This window comes from Passer domesticus, chromosome 3, assembly GCF_036417665.1.
Source record: "Passer domesticus isolate bPasDom1 chromosome 3, bPasDom1.hap1, whole genome shotgun sequence".
Classification (NCBI taxonomy): domain Eukaryota; kingdom Metazoa; phylum Chordata; class Aves; order Passeriformes; family Passeridae; genus Passer; species Passer domesticus.
The window spans coordinates 51,734,088-51,758,985 of NC_087476.1; the positions used below are offsets into that span (position 1 = coordinate 51,734,088).

General features: G+C 35.3%; 1 protein-coding gene across 1 annotated transcript in view; it reads right to left on the reverse strand.

Annotated features, from left to right (window-relative positions):
• TRDN (triadin) overlaps positions 1–24,898 on the reverse strand; it is a 226,517-nt gene that overhangs the window by 106,836 nt on the left and 94,783 nt on the right. Inside the window, 3 exon segments of the mRNA XM_064415775.1 lie at positions 5,723–5,785; positions 6,617–6,676; positions 17,922–17,999. Coding sequence (XP_064271845.1) covers positions 5,723–5,785; positions 6,617–6,676; positions 17,922–17,999 — 201 coding nt within the window.

The window sequence follows — 24,898 nt, forward strand, 5'->3', positions numbered from 1 at the left end:
ATTTAAAAATGATCGAAGGCTTTTCTCTTCCTGCCTGTGTAGAGGACAATAACAAAGAAGATTGGTGTATAAAATGGTCTTTGCCCTCCATTTCCTACTAAATCATTGTGGGTTTGTTTTCAAATTACAAGGACTGTCCTTTCAAGAAAATGCATCTGTGATCAACCCATGCAAAAATTTGCTGGTACATGGTCAGTTATGTTTGCTTCTTTTCTGGTCACCTCCACTCTGCTCTACCTATTACTAATATTCTTCCTCCAAGAAGACAGACTTAAAGACATACTCTTGCTGTCTTGATCTCACTGGGCAACAGAGTAGTGAGAATAACCTGGTTATCCCAGTTTTGTGGTAGTCTTAAGATATTGTTTTCAATTTTTATGTCCAAAATAAAATTTTAGTTTGCTTTTTCATGACTGCAGAGAGACTTCACTTGGTTGTTACAGTACCATAATTAAAATGTACCTCTGTGTCTGTAATTTTAAGCCCCCAGAGACTTTCCCTATTCTGGAGGCAAAGATTTACTGTGGGATCTAAAGAGAGACATCACCACTGCCCTCCTCTGCTAACACTGTCTGGTGTGAAACATATGACATGGTATCATGCGTCATAGATATGTCTTTACCATATTAATATTGTTGTCAATGATCTGGATGAAAGGATCAAGTGCCCCTCAGTCAACTTTTTGGACAATACCAAGTTGGGCAGGAGTATTGATTTACTGGAGGGTAGGAAACTTCTGGAGAGGGATTTGAGCAGACTGAATTGATGGCTGAGGCCAATTGTATGAGGTTCAACAAGGCCAAGTGACAGGTCCTGCACCTGGGTCACAACAGCCCCATGCAGTGCTACAGGCTGTTGGAAGAATGGCTGGAAAACCAACTGGCAGTAAAGTACGTGGGGATGTTGGTTGACAGCCAGGTGAAGGTAAGCCAGCAGTGTGTCCGGCTGGCCAAGAAGGCTGATGGTATCCTGACCTGCACTGGCAATAGTGTGCCCAGCAAGACTAGGGAAGAGATCATCCCTCTGTACTTGGCATTGCTGAGACCATACCTTAAAACCTCTTTTCAGTTTTGGGCCCCTTACTTCAAGAAAGTCATTGAGGTACTGGAGTGCATCCAGAGAAGAGAGACAGAGCTGGTGAAGGGTCTGGACCACAAATCTTATGAGGAGTGGCTGAGGTTGTTTAACTTGGAGAAGAGGAGGCTCAAGGTAGGACCTCATTGCTCTCTACAGCAACCTGAAAGGAGGTTGCAGTGAGGTGGGTGTTGATCTCTTCTCCCAGTTAGCAAGCAGTAGGATAGGAGGGAATGGACTCACGTTGTTTAGGGGAGATTTTGATTAGATATTGTGAAAAATTTCTTCACCGAAAGGGTGGTCAAACACTGCAGCTAACTGCCCAGGCAAATGGTTCAGTCACCAGCTCCGAAGGTATTTAAAAGATTTTCAAATGTGTAGGGATACAGTTTAGTGTGTCTTGGCAGTGTTATATTAGTAGTCGGACTCAATAATCTTAAAGGTCTTTCACAGCCCAAATAATTCTGTGATTGTGTGATAGATGCATCCAAAGAATATGTGTGCAACCACTGCAAGCTAGTTCTTTTATTTATGGAGTGGCTCCAATGCTCCTTTGTAGGGGCTTCCAACTCTGTTGGGAGCATGCATACACCAACACAACACACTGGAAGTCAGATCATGCTCCCTGATCTGGGATGAGTAGATCTGCATCAGAACTGTTCAGGGACGTATTTAAGTGTGGTGACCTTAAAATATTTGCCACTGAGGTCAGAACCAAGGGATTTTTGAACACTAGATAAGGCTTTATGATTTTAGCAAAATCATTTTCTTCCTAGACATCACTTGCATTGTCTGATGTCTCTGGGTTATCACAAGGGAAATAGCGAAAGTGTAGAAAAATTTGGGATGTTTAATCCAGCTAGCATTGGTTTAGCTTTCAGAAGATATGTATAAACAGAATATAAATATGTGGATAATGGCCTGGATTGTATTCTGTACCTGAATTTCCCATTTGAAAAGTGTGGAAAAAGACACTGACTATCTTCCTCAAGCAGTTATAAGATCTGTTACCAAAAAAATGCAAGAATAACAGGAAGATCATTAATGACAGTTGAAGCAGAATTTTAACTAGGAAATGATGTGATGATCCAGGCCACCATTATTGATGTATAAACTCATTTTACCTATGTGATTTGTTTTGAGAACCAAAATAAAGTGAGAAAGGAGTTTGCAACAAAGACAAAGGCTAGTGTGAATATAATTTTTAAGAAAGTTTATTTAAGAAGGAGAAGGGAAGGTCCAGACTCTGGGAAAGGGACCATCAAGAAAAAATCTGCAAGTAAATTATTAGTGCCTGAAAGCACCCGTCTCTGTATATTCATTATCATGTAGGGTTGGACGCCAACACTTTAACACAGAGGGTCCCTTTTCTCAGTCAGATTGCAGACTGGAGCCCCCTGAGCTGATGTTTCCGAAGCACCAGAACAAACTTTGGGAGAGCCTGGCAAAGTTTTATATCTGCTGAGGTGTAGCAAGCCCCTTATAGAGGGGATTTGGAGATGCAGTTCCTTCTCTATGCAGAGTAGCGCTGGATAGATTTTTGTAAAAGGTTTTGAAGTCTGACTGTGCCAGACCCTTATGTCTGATGATTATGTTTGTTTAATTTAGACCTCTGAGTTTGTAACAAAGGAATTATCTATTTTTCAGGACAATTAACACAATGCTTTTGTATGAGCTGAGGGTCAGAGGATTAATGTGGTTTTATCTACAAAACATTTTTAAAAGCTAATTAAGAATCATCCAGTTTGCGCTGTACTAAAGACTGAGAACATTTCAGATTAGATGACTCTTGATCCTCTGCAGCAGTAGAGAGGGAAGAGAGAGAGAGAGAGAGAGAGAGAAAAGGAGGGAGAAAGAATTGGAGAAAGAGTGAGCTGGCATGCAAATAAATATATCACAGGGATGCAGTTAATAAAGTGCAATAAAAAAACCTCCATTCCGGTAGCAGTAGAGATAAAATTGTCTCTTGGACCAAAGGACCAATCTAAAATATTAATCTGAAAATATATTCAGTATTCACAATTACAAGCATTCCTTGTTAGAGCAAGAGAGATGGAGAGGAATATTGAGAAGTGCTTCTCTCAGAACATTATTTTAGAGAGGTTTTTATCACTTAGTGCTTTCACAGCACCTCTTCCTCTCTCCCTCTCTCTCTCCCTCTCCTGAGCCTGACAGCCTGTACATGCCGCCATTCCTCTATAGGGAACGCCTGGTTAATGGGCCTCCAGCCAGACATGAGTCTCCTGGGAGAAGTATGCAAGGGTGTGGAGCAACAGTGGGACTTGGGTGCCAGAAGGACCTCAGAGCAGAAGGAGCTGCCCACTGGTGTGGGGATGAGTGTGAGTGGCAGTGAGAAAGAAGGCAGCTTGCCCTGAAAACACCTCAGCTTCACGGATTGCAGAGGTCAGGGGAAGCAAAATGCGACACAAACCAGAGACATTGAGAGGCAATGCAAGAGTTTGAGAACCAGGGTGAGAAGGCCTCTGCCTAGCCTTTTAAAGGGATAAGGTAAGAAAAGTGGAAGCTGTTCCTTGCTTTTGGATGCTTATGTATACTGCTGATTCAAATATTCTGAGGTTGATTTTCTGTGTCTGTCCAAATTATGTAAAGACATCGAGGTGCCTCATTCCAAAACTGGGCTACACACTATTATTTTGTTCATCAAAGATGGCAATTATTTCAGGCTTATAACATATTAGGTATAACAATGGGTGCTGCCAAAGGTAGAAAGTGCACATGTATTCAAAGAATAATCTGAAAGAGGAATAACAGCAACATGTGTAGCTAGAATACATTATGAATTACCGTCCTCTTACACAAAGGCTAGTAAACTCCAAAAATGCAGTAACTTACAGAGCTAATAAAAGAGACTGAAATGTGTAGATATCTTGGTTTGTGTAATTTGTGTCTTTCTAGCATTAGGCTAGAAAGGATGGCTCACTGGATTTAGCAACTGCTTGTGAAGATGAACATATTAATGACTTTATGCTGCAGCTCTGCCATAAAATGTAATCTTTTACAATTCTGTATTCTGGAGTGAAATACAAGCTTAGAACCAGAATAAAATAATGAAAGGTATTTGAATTGTTAGCTTACGTTCTTTTTAAACCTGTGTTTATACATTAAAATATGCAACTTAACTAGGAAAAGAATATCCTCTTTCATCGCTGTCCCTTCCTCAATGTGTAAAAATCCCTACTATAAAAGTCATATTTAAATAAGGGGCTACCAAGATAGCTGTCCCAGGTAATCTGTGCATTTTTATATCTTCTGAAACATAAATTACTATTTTTCTTCCCATGCATAAACACTTGAATAAGATAACTTATGCAGTCTACATATTATTCAGTGGCAAAGAAACTAGTTGCTTATTGAAATTTTCATATGTAAGTCACAATATTAGTAGACAATGGGGTATAGATCCTTTCAGCTTTTGATAACATTCAATAGATTTAAATAATTAGAAAACAGAGCACAAGGCTCTATTTTCTAATTATTTAAAATTAGAAATAATTTTAAATAATAAAATTATATAAATAATAATATTATTTGTATATATCCCTGAATATTTACATATCCTATTTTGAACCTTTCTCTGTGGCTTTAGGCATTGCAGTAATCTAAAGAATGGTTAATCTGAGTACTTGAGGGCTTGCAGAATGTTGTATATAAAGTGACAGATAAAGCATCAATTGGAATCCGTGTTTCTAGGGATTCAGATGGTGACCAACCACTAGACTGAGCATTTTGTGTCTCCTTGATTTTAATGAGACAGTTTTGCAGGCTGTGTCACTTACTGGAGACACTTTTGCATTTCCACATTAAATATACTTGCAGACTTACTAAAATAATGAGGAAGAAAAATACAGCATTTTTAGTGTAGACAAGACCCAAATTGCTAATTTTGAATCTTATTGAAATATTGATATTTTTATGCATGAAACAATCAATTAGGTTTAGCATATTCACTTAATTAAACTTAAAAAAAAATGTTTTCTGGGCATGAGTAAAAATTCAGAAAATAACCATCTATTTTCAGAAAATAACCATCTATTTTCTCTTACACCTAGTGTTTTTATATGGTAATAATTCCATTTATTACTTAAAATTATCTGTATTTTTAAAATAGTCCATATATATATATATATATATATATATATATATATGAAATATATACTCTTCATTCAGTCTTTGCTTTATAGCTTTTGAAATTAGTTATGCTCTTGATAAATTTAGTGTATAAGGGAAAGCAGTGTTTGTAATTTATTTGTAAATGTATTTATATTTACAAATTCATTATATTTGTAAAAGTCCCAAGATCAAAGAACAGAAAATTACATGTATTATATATACAGACATGTAATAGAATAGAATAGAATATATAATAATAGAATTAGAATATATAATATATTAGAATGTATAATATAAATACAGACACAATGTATGCATATATATACAGTGATACATTATCTATCTATCTATCTATCTATCTATCTATCTATCTATTTATCTATCTATCTAATCTCCACTTGGATTCTTGAATGATAATGAACTACATATACCCTTTTCTCAAATGTTTAAAACTTGAAAGTGATTACACTAAATAGTCAGACATCATTGCAGAGAAAGTCAGAGTTCAATTTCTTACCTGTTTTTTTAATTTCAGGGACAGCTGTCTTCTCATGAGCTTTCTCCTTTTTTCCTGTTTTTTCTAAGATTTAATTAAAGAGAGTAATTTGATGTGCTAGAACTCTGAATCATACACTCAAATATGCAGTCAACCAAGTCCTGCTGGGCACATACTGAAAAAAATATGACTTATTTGGGAGTTCAGATTATTCCCTTATAGCACTTGCACCCAACTAGCCACAAAGCAATCAGCTGAAAATGAAAATTAATCAGTATGCATCAACTATGGATGATTTGGACCCTTAATATTTCATCAAAAGTTAGGCAAAAATCATCAGTGCATGAATGTGCCAGCTTTTAGCTCAATTCCAGAGCAATGAGATCATTAAAAAATAATGAATGACTTAAATATTTTGCATTAAGCAACACCTTTGTGGATTTTAGATTCTTTCTGAGAATTTATGATTGGAATATTATTTAGATGGATATCATGACTTTGCAGTTTGGTCACTGTAAGTTTCAATTGTAATTCTATAAAATAAATAGATCTACCCCATCTTCAGAAACTGATGTACTGTGAATTGAGTGATATCTTCCCTGAGTTTTGTGTATTGCAGTATAACTATGTTCTGGGCTCCATTAAATTAATGGGCTCCATTAAATTGTTTAAAAAGCTCATAGATGGCCACCAAACAGGACATTTCATTTGTCAAAAAATGAGTTTAGGTAATATTGCATGCTGAACACATTGGAAACATTAGACATTAGATACAGAAGAAGTGGAAACATACAAATAGTGACTGAACAACTAAGAGAAGGATGATACAGCCAGAAGTATAGGATTAACCTAACAGAAAACAATGGGAAATGAGCCACAAGTATGAGGCCAGTAAGAACTGTTTCCAAACCATACCTTTCACCTTAGTTTCAGTTGTAGCCTTCTTTTCATCACTCTTTTTCTTCTCTTTTCTCTCTAAAAAAAAAGAAATGGAAGTTCAGCTGGCTACTTTTACACAGAAACACACAAACAAACACGTATGAATGCATGTATGCATGTATATATGTATATACATATATATTTGCAATGGGGCATCCACTAACTGCAATATGCTCAAATTTGATAAGCTGATCGCTTACTGCCAGCAGCTCAGAAGTGCAGCTTAATACCCAGAGAGTGAGTGTCCTGCTAAGAATAAAACTGGAACAAACATTCACACCAGATTATTACTTAAATATTAATCGAAGAAACTATGGTGTAACTAATAGTTTATTGTGGTGACTCAATAGCCATGCACCTGCTCTGCTTCTTTTGTAAGACCTGACTGAATGATAGCAAAACTTGCACATGGTACTTGGGAACAAGTAGAGAATGCCATGAAAAGCCTGCATATGCAATATACTTTTATAACACTTTTTACTAATTGAATCTTTGAAACTGTCATTACAGGACTTATTTATGGAGAGTTGTTAAAGCACCATCTACAAAACAACATTACATCATTTCAAAAGCATCAGTCTCCATTTTGGCAGTTATTAGGGCAACAGTGGAAATATGGAGAATATTTTTCTTTTTTAAAAACAAGCTTAAACAAATTAATTATTTCATGAAAGTTTTGAATTAGAAAATTGAGAGTTTGGTAAAGAATATGAGAAAGTTATAATTCTTATTTTTCCTTTGGGAAATGAATCCCCTTTTTGATGGGAAAGAATACAAGAGTACAAGAAGAGCTAATCTAAGGGCTTTTTTAATTGCTCATCCATGAAACCACAAATTTTTTACCTTCAGTTTTTGCTGCATGGCTTCAGATATTGATACCCAAATATAGTTAGTGAAACTATAGTTTTCTTTTTGTGATCTTTTACTGTTAAAAATGTGGATAAGAAACCAAGATTTATTACCTTACAAAAAACAGAATCATGAGAATTTAAGCAAGATTATTTTCTTTAATGAAAAATGTTTAAGGAATAAGAATGTTTTCAAATCCAAGCACCAAATATACTCCTGTCCCTTGCACAAAACTAACATGAAGTTAAAGGAAAAAAAATCAAACCACAACAAAACAAAAAACAACTTACTTTTCACTTCTCTAGGTACCACTATAGACTTTTCTTCTGCATGGAAAAAATATATACACACAGGGGAAAAAATTAAAATTTGTAGAACACTTGACATAAAGTAAACAATATCTGCATGTTTGATTTTTGAAAAATTGAAAAATTGCTGGGTTTATAGAGTACCTGAATTCCACAGTCTCTCTATGTTGATTTCATAAATAAAGTTATTTTGCCTATTGTGGAGGCAGGCAATGTATTTATCAATATTCAGGGTCTATTGAAATTATACTTGTGATGTTTTTCTGACAATTGCTTTTAATATTAAGCATAATACAGATGTATTCCCCTTCTTTCTTGTTTTAAACAGATTTGTTCAATGTGTTTCTCTCGTAATTGTCTTCAGAAAATTCTCACATACATTCCACAGAATGTTCTCTGAGTTTTATGTGCTTAGTTCTTCCTGCTGAAACTCTGAGCAGTACACTACACTTCAAGCGACAAATTCCTCTGTGTTGTGAGATTTCTTAGGTGTGTGCAGAGCATCAGATTAGTGTTCATCCTACACTAACTTGTTTGGAACTTCATATTCTTGCGCGCTTTAATATTCTTGTTATTGCCTATCTCTCTCTCTCTCCCTGACACGCTTCTCCAGAGACTTGTGCTAGGGATTGCACCTGTCTGGTTGAAATGGAAGTCTCTTCACCTTCAGATTTCACAAAACCTGTTCCACAGCTCCACTTTCCTGTGCCACCTATAACTCCTCAGTGGATTATTTCTACATGTAATGTAGATCTCCTCTAATTTCTAAAATATGGTTTAATTATTTGCATACTCTGCCTGAATTAATCAAAACTGTTAAACATACTAAGTGTGTGTTATTTACTGACAGAAAAGAGCTTCCTTCTGTCTTCCTTCCATGAGTCTTTACTTACAGTAATTAGATGTTGAAGTGCTGCTGGGACTTCTGTAATGTCCATTTTTTATTCTGAGTGCCTCCATTCTGATGAGTTAGATTGCTTTTTTTTGGTGTCTTAAATTTCTGGTGCTAGGTGATGCATGAGAATAATTTGTAAGCCCAAGGTCCTTACAACAAGATTCTCTTTAATCCGAGACCATTTCTGCCTTTGAAATTGTAGCATTTTGCATGCCTCTGGGGCCCAGAAAAAAAATAGATGAAATCTGCCTTAATTTGCATAGCAAGGTTCAGAGCCATAAGCATCTTGAAAACCACAAGCTGAAGCACTGAGCTTTGAGAAGTGAAGCTTTGTATAGAAGATAAACAGGAAGTGGCAGGAACATTTACTGCCAATAACCCAAGCAAGGATGATGACATCCATGGGCTGCAGAATCTTCATTGCCAAATCATTCCACAAATTAATCCCACTGACATAATTTTCTTCCATCAGGTTCTCAAGTTACATTATTCAGCGTCCAGGCAACTTTGAGATGTCTATATTTGTTATGAAGTTTCTGGGGGATGATTACATAGAAGTATTAAAGGACTGTGGCCCCTGTTATGCTGCCTAATGTAAGATAAGCACTCTTGCTCAATTTTGAGAAAAACAGTCACTGAGCTTCCATTCACATCTCAGTTGCATCTAGCCCCACTGGTGCCCCTCACAGCTGCCACTGAGAGACATTTCTGTAAATGAGAATGATGGACTTGGTAAATGGGTATTATGGAAAGAGCTATTTCTGACTTAAGGAAGTAATCCCATTTCTTGAATAAATTTATTTTCTCCCAATTTCAGCAGCTCACATTTAGAATGTTGTATATTAAGTGTATATTTAACACCAGCAAAACTTGTAATTTCTGAAGCAGTAAATGTAGTGGGCTTTATGCAGATATGTACACAGCTAAATTAAGAGGCAGAGCAAATAATTAAATAGGAATTTAGGCTGGTCTTTTGTGCTGTAAAATATGAACCCCATCTGTTAATTGAATGCACTTACTTTTTTACCTAGGAACAGTTACAGAACTACAAAGGGCCAGCTGCATAAAGAGGGATCCTAATATTTACAAATTGTGGGTTACACAGGGAAACACTAGGTGCTTTGGAGCTTTTGGCATTGACCACAATATAAAATTCAAGGCAAATTAACTATGGAAAAATCTGTTGTTATTGCTACTGTTTCTTAATTAACAGGATTTTTTCACCAGTAGTATTAGTACTGAGCCACACTTCATGAACAGTGTAAGACATACAAGTATGAAAAGACCTCCCTTTTAAAAGTCTGTAATACATTTACAAGAATAAGGATATATGCAGCTGGAAGGGTGCATGACAGAATCAGTCAGCAAGGTCAGCAATGGACTTTTCATTTAGTCAAGTTTTTTTTCTGTAGGCTCTATGCAGAAGTTGAGCTTTATGTAGCATAAGATGGAGTCCAGTGAACATGAGTATTGTGAATTAAAGCAGTGATATACTACTGAATGGGACATTCAGGTAAAAAACTTATTCCTGGGTGAAAAATAAAAAGAAGCAGCATAGAATAATTTTCTTGCAAAGTGGCTGGATGGAACAGAACTGACCTTGAAGCAAAGTAACCTCTGAGATGGAATTATTTATGTTTTAATGAGGGATGATGGACCAAGGCCAGTAGAAATCCAAGTAAAATTCAACAAAGACCAAGAAAGGGATGTTTCAATCTGAATTTCCTCCACCCATCTTGACAGCACCTTGTTTTTGTGTTATTCTCATAGGAGAGCAGCTAATTCTTGGACAATGGTGGGAGGGGAGATAACAGAAGCACGCTAAGAACGTGGCACTTGAAATCAGGCCTGGTAAGACCACTGTGCTACTCTGCCAGTGCTGAGTGGAAACTAAATTTAGGGATGCACATGAGTTACGGGGCATAGTGTCACAGCAATGCTGCACAGGAACTGGAAGAAGAAGGTGCTCTTAGAGTTTCTTTACCATACTGCTCCAGATGGTCCATGTTCTTATGGAAAGTCTCATTCTGGAAGGAATTGTCAGCTCATCCCAATGCTTCTGAGAGACTGAGGTAAGCAGGGAAGCAAAATATAGCCACAGATTCCTTCTGGTGGAGAGGCATGCATATAGCAAACACTAATTAGTGGGACTGAATGCCAGAAGTTTGGGGATGTTTGGGTTCACATTAGCTTTCTAAAGTTCAGATTCTTATATGAGGCTTATCTGCATTTATATAAAACCCTCTTGTCTAAACCTCAGGAGGAAAGCTCCTGTGAGAGACTTTGGATATTTATTGCCTGACTGTGAAATGCTACAACAGCTTTTCTTGCCTACAGATTCCAGTCCTGGCAGAACTCAGGATCAGCAGAGACACATGTATACTCGCTGACACAAAATAAAACAAAACAAACATTAATTCAGCTTTTCCTGAGAAACTATAATTCAGACTGAACACAGTGACTTCATTCAGGATAAGACTTCATTTCATTTTTGCCCAAGAAGCTCTGTACACCTTAAGCTGTCATTGGCATAATTTTAAAAGACCATTCAAGCACAACAAAAGCTGCCTCTTGAAAATGTTTTTCCTTATTAATTTTGAAGGGATTACAGTTCCTCTTTGTTTTACTGGGTGACTAAATTTCTTTCTCTGCTGGACTCAATAAAAGTTTTGCTGTTGATTTCAGTGAGAGTTGGATATCCTTTTAAATATTAGAATAACTCATTACATTTCAGTTTTGATGGTATTCCATTTCTTTCCCCTTGACCTGTTGCTTAGAGTAGAGACTAACAATAACTTTTGGTTCTAAACATTTAACGTCCATTCACATAATAAGAACCTCTAAGGGTTACAAAGCTTTTGGAGAAATGAATAAACAATTCAAGGAGATATTTCTGCTTAGTTTAGGATGTCATGGAAACTCATACCTTTAAGATTAAATCTAAATTTCATGTAAAAATTTACCTTAGCTGTGTCTTAAAATAAAAAAAAAGAAATCTCTTTCTGAGGTAAGAGAGTCCTTGTTGGTCTGGCTATTTTCTCCATGAGAAATAATTCTGTCTTGATTCAGTCAAATTACTGAATGGCCAAAAAAGATCAAAGAAACCTAAATAGTATTAATCTAAAGTTCCTAAAGTTCTTACAATTGCTCCTGTTCACACACAAACACAAACTGCATGCACACATGCACACACATGCTCTCTCTAACTTACTGCTTGAACTAACTGAATGCTTAGGCCAAAATGAAGTTCTTTTATTTGCAAAGCTCTGTTTAAATGACACCACCTTTTTTTCCCTGCAGAGTAAGGAAATACAATTTCTTTTCATATTGGGCAAGTGAAAGGCTCTTGGGGCACACAGATCACTGGAGATATAGCACAGCCTGAAGGTCTAGGAAATCTCTCCAGCTTGACTCTGCTTTTTTTGAAACTCCTTCACTGTTTTCAAATCCCAGTCTGAAACACTATTTGGCAGCTGTGAAGATTGCTTGTGGAGATAATTTTGAGGTCTGCAGAATCTATGCAATAGAAATATCATGCTTGAAATTCCTAATGTTTTCATATGACCTACATAAATGTTTCTTCTTTCTTCCTGTAGTGATTATGGACTTCTTTTTCATGGCTCTGTTACATTAAACACCAGAAGTCTTTGTTAATAGCATGGCCCATATGTTGCCCTCACTGAACAGCACAGTGTGGAGCAAAGGAATAAAACCACAAGAGAGATGAAGCCAGAGTAGACACGGCAAGTCAAAAAAGACAACAGAACAACTTCCATAACAAGAGCAGCAACAGAAACTCTGCTCAACAATGGTCAATGGTAAATACGACAAAAATATGAATATGATGATCACTTAAATTCCCAGGCAAGCAGTGATTTTTTATGGTGCAATGTTTACTCGTGAGAGCCAAACGAACACAGCTAAGGCAGCTGGACTAGCCTTCACCCTTCCTGTGACTGAAACTCCTACTGGACAACAGGAATCAATGTCAGGACCAATTCTGTTACCAGCGCTGGAAGGGTTTTGCTGATTTATTCAGCATGGTTTTGGGCAAGCATGTCTGAGCTTTATTAATGGGATGATGAGGTCATGCAGAACCTTTGTAAGAGTTTCCTTTTTCTTTCCAAAGAAACATGGGAGTTCTCCCTTTGAAAGCCCAGATTAACTTAATTCCAGTAAGTGTTTTCCATTTGCAGGTGCAACATATGCGAAAGACTATTGTTTTTCTATAACATTTAAAAAGCACTTTGAAAAGGTAGAATAGTCTTCCGAGGTATTTGTTTGTGTTTTATTGGATAAACCTTGGTGAATATTTATTTTCAAATGTATACTCTAACATCTTAAATTGTACTATTATAAATTATGAAAAAATATAATAATATATCTAATCAAAATATACACATCTTTATGCATAATTTTTCTCACAGTAGTATGTTTTTTTCTAATGTCTGTTTAACTTTTTGTATTTTATGATAAAATAGAAGCAGTACAGAAGAGTCTCATGTCATTAAGGAAAATGTCAAGGGCTTTCTGAAACAGTGAAGATTTGGGGTTTTTCATCATTGCTAAATTATTAGAATTTACTGCTTAAACATCTAATTTAAATCATTAGATAGTTCACTTTGCAACCCTGTTCATATTATTTCAAAGGTTTTATTGTCTTCAGTAGAGACTTGTGGAGATATAAGGCCCATATTTCTCAAAAAAAACTTGTTATGCTGTAAATACAGCAATGCATTAAAGCTAACTAAACTGTTCCTCTATTAACCTAGATTAAATTTAACCCATTTTATTACAATATTTCTAATAGAAATACATTTCTTTTTCCTGTTTATATTCTTCCTTGGACTAAAATTATCAGAAAAATGGATGATTTTGACAACTCATGTCAATATTATTAAGAATATTCTAAATGGGGAGAAAGATTTCAAAATGGTGCCTTTTTTTAAGGGTTCTGTTGTGTCTTGAATCATGATCTCTCACTGAAAGGATTTTTTAAAAGATAATTGATTCTATAGTATAGAAGAAAACCAGAGTTTTTTATAGAACGATCCATGTACAGAAGAGAAGGCAGACACTGACAGAATATACAGAAGCAGATTGATTTGTACAAGATTTATACACTCCTGTACGTCAAGGGAGCTTTGTCAAAATTTGTATTGACTTCAGTAATTTAGATATTCTTGGTTATATCCCCAAATGTTATATTAATGAACAGAGATACAGATTTCTATAGACTCTGTTCTTTATAGAAATTCTTCTTAAGACAGTCAGATTGTGTAAATTCTATATAGCAACACAGATGCAGTTGCCAATTTAGCCTCCACAGGAGTTTTGAGGGAAGTTAAACACATTTCACAGCAACTTGCTTTACTGCATTCTGCAAAATTTGTAATTAGAGGATTAAATGACCTAGAGAAAACACTCTTTTTTCCTCATAGATCCTCTGAAAATGTTATAGATTTTTTTTGCTCCTCACTTAATATCACAGATGCCATCAAGATGACAAGGAACATCCAGTATACTTCAGTCAAGGAAGGGGGATATTTCAGAGCTTGTCATGATTCATTAACAGATCAGAATAGTTATGTTGATGACACTTCCATGACAATGCTCTCCCACTCAAAGATACAGGAACAGACTTTTATGACAATAGAACTTGGAAAACCACACTCAGAAACATTGCTGTTCAAATGGTTTTTGTCATCCAGTGCTCCTCAAAGTGGTAGAAAGCATATGTCTGCTTGAGATCATATACTACATGCATTGAGATTCTTTCCACCAGGGGAAGGATTTTGGTACAGGCTTCTCACAAAGGTGCTGTGATCTTGTGAGAAGGCAAAAACATGCCATTCTGGAACAATTAACAAGATTCACCGATAAATAGCTAAGCCTTTGATCTTAGTTTTTGCATTTGTCTAACTGCAGTCTTCCTGGGTGATTACCCTGCCATGTCAGAGAGGGAAACACGGGAGGACTATCAGAAAGGAAAGTCCTTTTCATGTGAATGTGGAAATGGAGGAAGGTAAAGGCTGTGTGAGCTGAGGAAGAATTCAAGACCTAAGAAAGAGAATCACAGAGAAGCAGTATACACTGCAGAGAAGTTTTAGGATGTCAGTGAATAACAAAATAAAAGAAATCTAGAGTTAAAAGTGATGTGGAAGACTACAGCCAAGGAAGAAGAAGGATATTAAAGTCAAAGTTCACACAGCCATGGAGAGCTGATCTGTTCAAATTACTGGTGGCACCAGTGTCCTGACATGTCAGTGTCAGCCAGGCTGAGAACATTGCTTCGAAGTACTTGTGAAAGCTCCATAAAAAGATAAGATAAAGAATTTAAAATTAGTTCTTTAGTTCCTAGTTTACCGAACAAGGTTTCCAAGCGTGAAATACAAGTAGATGTTATATATCAATACCTTTATCTTCACAAATTCCTTTACCTTCTTTCTCTTCACTGTTACAGGATCCTCTATTTTGTTTTATTATTCTCTGCTGCTCATGATCTGAAAATTCAAACTCTTCATTGAAGTTTTAAGGTAAGATCTTTGAAAAAGCCAACCAACCATGAAATAGGAAAGCAATGATCTGTTCTTTTCTTTCTGACCAGATTAGTACAAAGCATTTTGCTTTTTAACCAGGAGATATCTGAAAATTTCAACTCATACACACAATTCAATGCAATTAATTGCTTACTACTAGAATCTAGTGTACAAATTGAGATTGTCTTAATAATTACCCCCTTTCCAAAATATTTACAGTGGAGCTGAAGGAAGAGAAAAAGGCAATGACAATGGGACAAAAAGTGAGATTTAATATATAATTATATGCTCTTTTTCTAAGGCCTCAATAATTGAGCAGACCATAATTTCTACAGGACATTGGATACTATCCATGAAAAGCATTCCATTTGAAGGTATGAAATAATCTAAAAATTTTAGAGATATGTGGCACATACACACCACTATTTCTACCTTATCAGAAAACAAGAATGGTCCAAGATTACCTAAGGCAGCAGTGGCAAAATAGAGCGATACTGAAAACATGTCAATCTAGAGAAAGAGTAAGATCCTTTCAGCCTTCACCAGCTGCAAAATTACATATATAATGTCTGAATATCACTGAGTTGGAAACCCTAAGGTATAAGTAGATTGGTTTCATAAATTTTCTGTTTGATAAACATTCTTTTACTTCCTTCAGTTTTACCTTTTTTCAGAGCTGGTTTCTTCTGTCAAAAGCTAAGTCAGTCTTTGTTGTTATATAAAGTATATTTTTCCATTAAAAATTCTTCTGTCCTCTATTCTGACAACTTATGATACTATTTCCAACTATATTTATAAGAAGAATCTTTTGTTTCAATCTGTCCCTTCTCCTGATCAATGATATTTAGTGATGTACCAGTCATAAAAGTATCTAAGCACTAAGAAGTCACATGCAGATGTCTCTTCAGCTATTTTAAAGATTTAAATTTGTCTGCCTACTCCTCTTTTTTCCCTTCTGACATTTTGCCAAATATTCTCATAAATTACTTTTTTTTTTTCCTCTAGGGCTGAAATAAAACTTCAGGGTTTAGGGTTCCTCAAGGCACTGTGGCATATTTTCTCATACATGGAAAACACAGAATAACACGACATAACAGCTTTTCATGATAACATTTTACAAGTAATTCTGCTTCTTCATATCCTCCAAATCTTTTGCATGAAAAGCGCTGTATCCTAGTGACTGGCCTTGAGCCTTAAAGGGAATTTAGTTATATGGTTCTGAGCAGATAATCTCCCCCAAATTTGTTTGCCAAATGGGTGTCTAATTTACAGTCCCAATTACCTGAATTGCATGCATAAATGAGCTAATGAAACACACAAATGTGTAACTGGTCATAAATAGTAATTTCTATGTGCAATTGCAGTAATTGCATGCTCCTCATGATTTTGAAAATTAAGAATCTAATGTTAATTTGATGCTAGTTCATCTTGTGTAACAGTTATATTTAAAGATTAAGTTTATCATTCAGCAAACGTGTGAGCCTTGTTCTATTATGGTTTTTTTCCATTATGGTTAATTGACAGATAACAGAGATTAACATTGCAGGGACTTTTTTCTGCTTATAAGCAGGGTTCAAACATTTTCCTAAAGTAAGCAAGAGTGGAAATATATTTCTATACTGTCTCAAAATAACCACAATTTTATACTGCTTTAAACAGCATGTTTAAAAAGAAATAATCATTCTAGGTAACGAGATTTTTGGGGAAAGACATAATAAGTCACATAACTATTTTTATCCAAATGTTCTGATTCGCAATAATCACATTACAGAAATATCTAATTAATGTAACACTTGGTTTCAGTCACGGGTCCTGGCAAAACCTAAGTCTCATTTTCTGTTTTCAAATGCAGGAAATCTTGTAGCTCTTGTTACTTACTCTGCTGCCACCCCATCTGTTCCTCTCTTAGACTGCAATTGCTTTCTGGGTGACATAGAACTAAGACCTCTATGAGAGAAATTAGCAAGTGCCATGGCGTGACTGAAGGGCTCAAGTATCATATGAAAACTGCTACATAATTACACTAAAAGACTCAGCTGTTTTGTACTATTGAATTGTATGGTGTAAAGACCAAGAACGTATATTGTAATTGTAGTTCTAAGTCATCAGACATAGTTCATTTTAAAATTAAATTTAATAATTCAATCACTTTACTGTAATGATCAGACTATAAACAATATAATTCAATTGCAAGGATTATGTTTTAATCTTCGGAAAGTAAGATCTGACTTTGTATTTCTCTTTCAGTGGTTTCAACAATAGCAATAGAGTTGATAAATGCAGAGCCAGAAATATTATATTCATTATTACAAATAAGGCCCAGAAAAATTACTGAATAACAATAGCTGAAAGAATAATCCAAAGTATATTAAGAGGATAATGTTGATTATGTTTATAGTTAGATAGCACGTTATGGCTGAACGCCATTCAAAGCACTTTACATATTAGGCCTCAATCCCCTAATCTCAGGAAATCCCCCAAGCCATCTGTGAGACTACTATAAGGAACATTTAGGTTTTGTCATGTATATGTCACTGTGTCATTCCTGTCCCAGGCCTAGGAATTTGATCACTTTTGTAATATAGGCTATATTTAAAAAAATATAAAATTATTAAAATTTAAAAAAACATTAGAACAAACAGTCAAGTTAATAAGTAGAAGCCAATAAAGGTGGAAAAACTCAAACTTGCCTTCAATAGCTGCTGGTTTCTTTCTTGGACTGTGTTCTAGAAGAAGACGAGGTGGTGCAAATTCCTTATGTCCGGCACCTAAGAATACAGGTTAAGAAGCATAGAAAATGTATTCACCAACAAGCTGAGCAGTTTCACTGGGAGGTTGAGCTCCCTTCAAAATGGTTCATGTTAAAAATATTCCAGTGTGCATAAAAGCTAATATATTTCTGCCACTATAAGAAGGGAATATATTTCTCAACAAATAGAGTAATTTATTTTTAAGAGTCACATTTGAAACCAATTAAGTCCACGTGACTCAAACATATGCTGAAATGTTACAGTTCTGGTTTTCTTTCCTAGACTCAAATGATAATAATAATACTATAATAATAAGGTTGCACACACATGATGCCTCTTCTACAACAAAGTCTTATTTTCTTCTGTCAAACAAATGATCTTTAGTTGCTCCCTAAAGTCCACTTAATGAGCTCCTGGAAACACCAGAAAAAATTATGATGTTTCTCATCCTTAAGGCTTATTCTTAATTAGCCAATACCAACCAGGTCATGCATTGTAAACACTGATGAAGTTTTGATTTTAGCTGCTGACTGAAACACCTCTACTCTCTCAGTGTGTTCAGCTGGGACTTTCTGCACTGTCTTACCCTATGTGCAGATATCATGTTTTGTACAAAACACTTCTCACTTAATCTCTCCACAGATTCATGAACATATTTAATGTACTCATATTACTTATGCCTTTTTTCTAGTTTATGACATATTTACAGTCTCCTTATTTCCTTTTATTTCACTGGCATTTAGTCTTAGTAGCTATCCTGTCACTGTCATTTGAAAAGTGTATAAAATAAAATTAAGTAGTTAAATGTAATATTGATTCACCATCATATGGTCACTGCACCAGAGTCCACATGCAAACAGACTGTTAAAGCTCAGCTCCAGCTTCACATAAAAAAAAATCAAAGCCATGCCTCATGCTTGATGATAGACTCAGAAAAGAAATTAAGACTATAATGGGTCTTGGAAACTGCAACATCTTACTTACCATTCTCACTTTGCAAGGGTGTGTATACTCATGGGGAATGCATGAGAAAAACATCATCTTGAAGACAGCAGTGAGATTTGGGCATAATGGATTTAATGTTATTGCATCTCATCAACACATGTACAATTGCAGGCACATAGTTTGGGGGCGTGTGATTCAGTTTACCCAGTAATTTGTATAAAATATCAAACATAGAGCTGCTTAAACTTGGTATGTGCCTGAGCCACTGACAAAATGTTAACACATTGGTAAAACCGATGTATTGAAGGTGTTTTGCAACAAATGGTAATAATCCTAAATTTTCCATGTATTTCCTGTCTTGGCAATAAACACAAGTGCATATTTACTGATATCACAGAATAACTATAACCTTAAAATGAATGTTAGGCAAACTTCAGAAATCCAGATATTTAGCCATAATTTTCCAAATGTTTTATGTCTGAAAAAAATAATCTTGAAGTTGCAAACTGAACTAATGAGCTGCTGATTACCTTTGTTGCCAACCAGAATAGAAAAATTATATTCATGACCATGTCAACACACAGAAACTGGAGCAATTGAATTTTCAATTCAGAATGAAAACAAAAAACAATATAACAATTAATAAAGAATGGGTAATCTTATTTTTTCCTTCTATATTTGATCAAAGTCCTAGAATAAACATTAGCTCTTTTTTTCCCCGCTGAAAAATAAAACTGGAGAACAGACCACCTATTCTCCAGTTAAAGAAAGTGATAATTTTTATAACTTGGACGAATATTTTGTGGGAAAAAGGATAAAGGGCAGTGGCTCAGGATGTTGAGCAATGATGAAGGATAGTCGATAATTTGGACTGCAGAGTGGTATCTACAGTGTGGGGCAATGATCTAACTCCTCTAGGTCAAATTGTAGGCTGGCCCCATTATCTTCCTGTGCTTTGCTGTGACAGCAGCTTTCTAATGATAGCACCAGTGTGCTCATAATGCCAGTATGATACCACTTATTGCTAATGACTTGTCAAGTTCTATTTTATAGCTTTACAAGTTTTAAGCAAATCATTTATTTCATGCAAATTGACCACATGATCCAATATGAGAGTGTTTTAAGTTTAAGCTTCACAGATCAAAAACTTTCCTTTAGGCCAAAATGTTTGTTCTAAGCAGGTTCCCATCCACTCTGATAAAAGGCTTCTTTAATGTTTCCATGTCTTATTAAATGTCTCTCTATTCACTTTGATGGGAATGTAAAGGACAGTAAATGAATAAATATTTTATCCATTCTTTTGATGAAATATGTTAAAGGGGATAACCTAAGTCAAATTTCTTTTCTTTTCCTTCTTCTCTTCTCTTCTCTTTAAGTTGTAAAGTGGTTTTCTGTAGTACAGACAACTGATAAATAGAAATGAGGAATTGGCTTCAACAGATCAGACCATTCGTATTAATGATGTCTACTATCTTGACTCTGGCAGTGGCCAGTTGGACACATATCCATGATGTAAATGAGAGGAAGGCAGGATGTATTTAATGCTCTCTGTGGACAGCCAGATTAGTCCATGAATTACGAGGAGTTGTTATCCAGATTACCACTATTATTGCTGGACATACACTTATCTCACAGCTTTAGAAATGCAGCCACAAAAAAGCACTGCATAGTTATTTTCTTCTCATTTCCAACATAGCCTTCATTTTACTGCTACAAGATAAGCCACCAAGGTTTATTTAAGCTGCTTAAAAAAAAAACCAAAAACAAAAAACTTTGATTTCTCCAAAAGATGTAATTGCAAGCACAAAAATGTCCATGCATTTCTATGCCAGTCTGTCCCTAGAGCTGATCCACAACATTTCCATGTGTCAACTGTCTATGCAGTTGTGCTTTAGGTATCTCCTTCATATATGGTATTGTAAAAAGCTGACAACAAATTACATCTGATGAAAAGTGAAAAAGTGAAGCAGTCTTTCTATTCTTGGATTTAAGCTCATGGGAGTGATCTCACCAGGAGAAAAAGTGTCACATTAAGACACGAGTACCTTCCTCCACAGCCTGAAAGGAAAAAAATAGGCTGCAAGGCTGAGTAGAAGGTTTAGGACTCTAACAAGGTAACACGAATACTTCATTGAAAATCAGCTACAGTCCTCAAGCTCTGGGAAACTTCTGTCATCAGTGTTTATCAAATTGCTTGAGATGTCTTGAAGAAATTACTCATGACTTAGTTTATTAATATTTTAGATTTTTTTATTGCATGATAAAGAATACAAGAAAAACTTTAATTACCTGATGTTTCTCAATCTAGGAAATGTCTTTTTATGTGTGTCAAAAATGTCATATTTAAATACTGAGTATAAATTGATTTATGACAATATCAAATTATGTGAGTTTTCCTTCCTTCTTGATCTTCTGAGTTCAGCTTGTTGGCAGCAACCTTAATAAAGTGTCTAAATATATATTTCTAAATAAAAATATAAAATAATAAAAATTATTATTATTATTATTATTATTATTATTATTATTATTATTATTATTATTACTGCATTTCAGACTGGTGAATATTCCAATTGGATATGGAGAGAAATAATGCCATCACAGAGAGCAATATTTGGAAATACTATTCCTATGACTGCTCATTTCCTCATATCCATATACTAGTTCCTTGAACAGCAGGAATCCTGTGGTCCAACAGCATCAATACTTTGTTACAGTTTCTCTGTGCAGCAAAATGTCTGCAGATAAATCTCATTCTGCTCAGATATGACATAATTCTCTAGTGATGGTAAAAATAATTCAAATAAAGTAATTGTCTTTGCAGAGTCATTTGTTATGAAAAGCAAATTCCAATCAAATGCTTAATGAATGTTGGAACAAGGCATGGATCAGCAGAATGAGGCAACACTGCCAAATATGCTTTTAGAGGACTGAAAATGTAATGGAGCCCAACCCTTTTGCCCAGGCTTCCTGTTCTGACGTGTAAGTTGCTACAAGTTAAAGGTGAGTCTCTCCCCAGCTTTCAGTCATTACTCTCCAGACATTAGGCTCTGACTTTCTGGAGGAAGGTTTCTCTGCTTATTATGTGTGCATGAAAGGAGCAAACTGTTTTTTGACTAAGAATGAACAGCTGAGGATCAAGAGGTGAGATTATGTAACTGTACTGAACAATGCAAATGCTCATTTTCTGGAATGTATTACTTGAAATAAAATGCTGATGTCCCATATAGGCATTCTTTCCTAAGGAACACACCGTGACACAAAGATTTCATGCACACTGGCAATTAAATGGGGCCTGGGAACATTGCTGGACTCTGGAATTCAGATATCCTGCAACTTGTTTTTGGATAGCCTCTGACAACTTTGACTTGTGCCAAGCATCAGTGTCTCAAAAAATTCATTGGCTCAGTTCAGGAATTGGCAGGGGCCAGGGACCACTCCCAATAGATAGCTGAGATACATGCAACCCCATTTGACCTTGAGGAAGTGTACTGGATGTGGATCTCTCTATGAGAAAAAATCACATTCAGAGAGAGAACAGTTGAGTTGAGTTTGATTTAATAATCTAGATGTGGCCACAAAACAAAATTACATCAAATGGGGAAAAAATACTAAACAAGATTTTAATGACCTATTTGGAATAAAATTTTTGTCAGGGGAGGATGGAATTAACGTATAATAAAATGAGATTTTTAAGAAAGTGTATTTTAGTAGCCAACATATATTTCAGTTTTTTAATTGCACTCAGGAGGTGGCTCTTTATTAAATGGTTAATTGCCCAATATAAAGTGAAACTGATTTTGCATAAGGTTGATTATATTACTTAAGAAGAACCTATGCCACAGTATATGTAGTGATTACCAGTAGCAATGCAATCTTTTACATTTTAGTATTGTCCCATTGACTATCAGCCAGTTTCTTTTATGATGCATAAGAAGTAAAGGAGAGATTACATGGGTAATGACAAATCTGTCTATCTAGCTATGTGCTACTGTATCTATATATTTGAAATCCATTAACAATAACACAAGTAATTTTGGAACTCTACAGAGTCTAACTTAGAGTAAAGCAGTTTATTGTGAGATACTCCCTCAACACACGGGCAATGAGACCAGACCTATACAAATAACCCAACAACCTTGGGAGTCCATCCATCTATTAAGCTGAAAGCAAGGACCAGTAGGTTAAAAGTGAGGGTGTAGGAAGGAAGGATGCAGACTGATATTCTTAATGCTCTTTTGAAAGGGAGTAAGGGGAAGGATTACATTTCTCTTCTCAAGGCACCAAAAAATAAGTAGCAGCAACTTGATAGGCTTCTATTTTTAATGCACAAAGACTTGAGTTCATCCCTTGTGGCTGATAATGAATTCCTACATATGTTTCTATGTTGTAATAATAGAATATTTCCTATATACCTGTGCACGAATGAACATATAAATCATATCAATATCTATTTTGAATGAATGAGAGAAAGGTTAGGGCTCAAATTGACCTTGAAAATCATCTATTTCCAAATTCCTACCATGGTTTAGTGATGTTTCTGAACAGAAAATACTTGATTTGGCAATTAAACAGGTGTGAGAATCATTGTTGCAGACTCCTGGAGGTTGTGTGAACATCAATTGCTGTGTTTTCACTCAGACACCAAATCCAATTAAAGTCGCAGCTGGGAATTTGTTTGATATATTTTTTTTTTCCCTATGCATTTGTATCTCACACAATGCAAGTGTGCATAACAAGAGTACATATGAGGCAGGCAAGAGAGGTGTGGGTTGAGCTACTGGCGTTTTGTTTTTTCTTCTGTTTTAACTTAAAGCGGATACTGTCAGTGCAGAAATGTATGCAATGTATTTTATGTGCATAACAGAGCTTTCAGTTTAATCTATTTACAACAGTATATCTGTGAGAACTCCATTACACAGATTTTTTTACCACAAAATTTCTCTGTAGTTCAATCCATATTTGTGTAAACTTCTAATTTTTGTGTTCAGAAGACTGAAGTCATTAAGGAGTTAAGAGCAAAGCATTAACAGTTTTGTAATTATATGTTAAGAAGTCACACAGCCTTTCCTGACATTAAAATAAAATTGATTTGAAAAATTGAAAATTGAATTTCCTGCCTCCACTTCCTCACATTATTTATCACGGGCAGTTAGCAGGTAAAAATAAATCTGCATGTTATGTCTAGAAATATCAAAAGATGGATCTCAAACAACTAAGTACCAGGACAGTGGGAATTATGGGTTATTGTGTGGTAATGATGGGTTATTACAGGTATAGTGTAGTACAAAAGGACTGTAAAGGCAGATTATAAAATGAAAATACATATTCAGTCTTTCTCTCTCTCCCCGAATAACCTTTAATAAATTGGTATATACAGTGACCCTTAGCATAATCAACATAAATATTGGGAGTTGGCATAAATGCTTTTTTTTCACAATATGAAATATCCAGTTAAAACAAAAAACACTGCAACTAAATACTTGCAGCTAACAATTAAACAGAACAGAGGGACTTTATAAGCTGTTATGATGAAAATAGACACTGACTATGCCATGTGAGCACTGCTTAGTAATTTCTGTTCTTTGCATTTGGTTTATCTGTACATATCATATTTTCAACCATCCTTAGTCCAACTACATCTAACATTCAGTGCTCAAGTCAGAAAATCTATAAGTGATTGTTACAAGAATGATAATGCTTTATGTTGTCTTCAAGAAAGAGTGCATATGCCAGTTTTTGCAAAACAAAAACAGCTTAACATGGATAAAATCAAATTACAGATAAAATTACAAATGTTGATAATCTCTCACAATTACAGATATTTGTAGATAATGAATATACTTAATATAGAAATCACTGGAAGTCAAACTAAATCCAAGAATCTCTGTCCCCAAGCCACAAAGTTTTTCATATCTCTGAGTCTTTTTGCTAGAATGAGACAAACAAGGAGTTAATGATTATGTTACCTATCT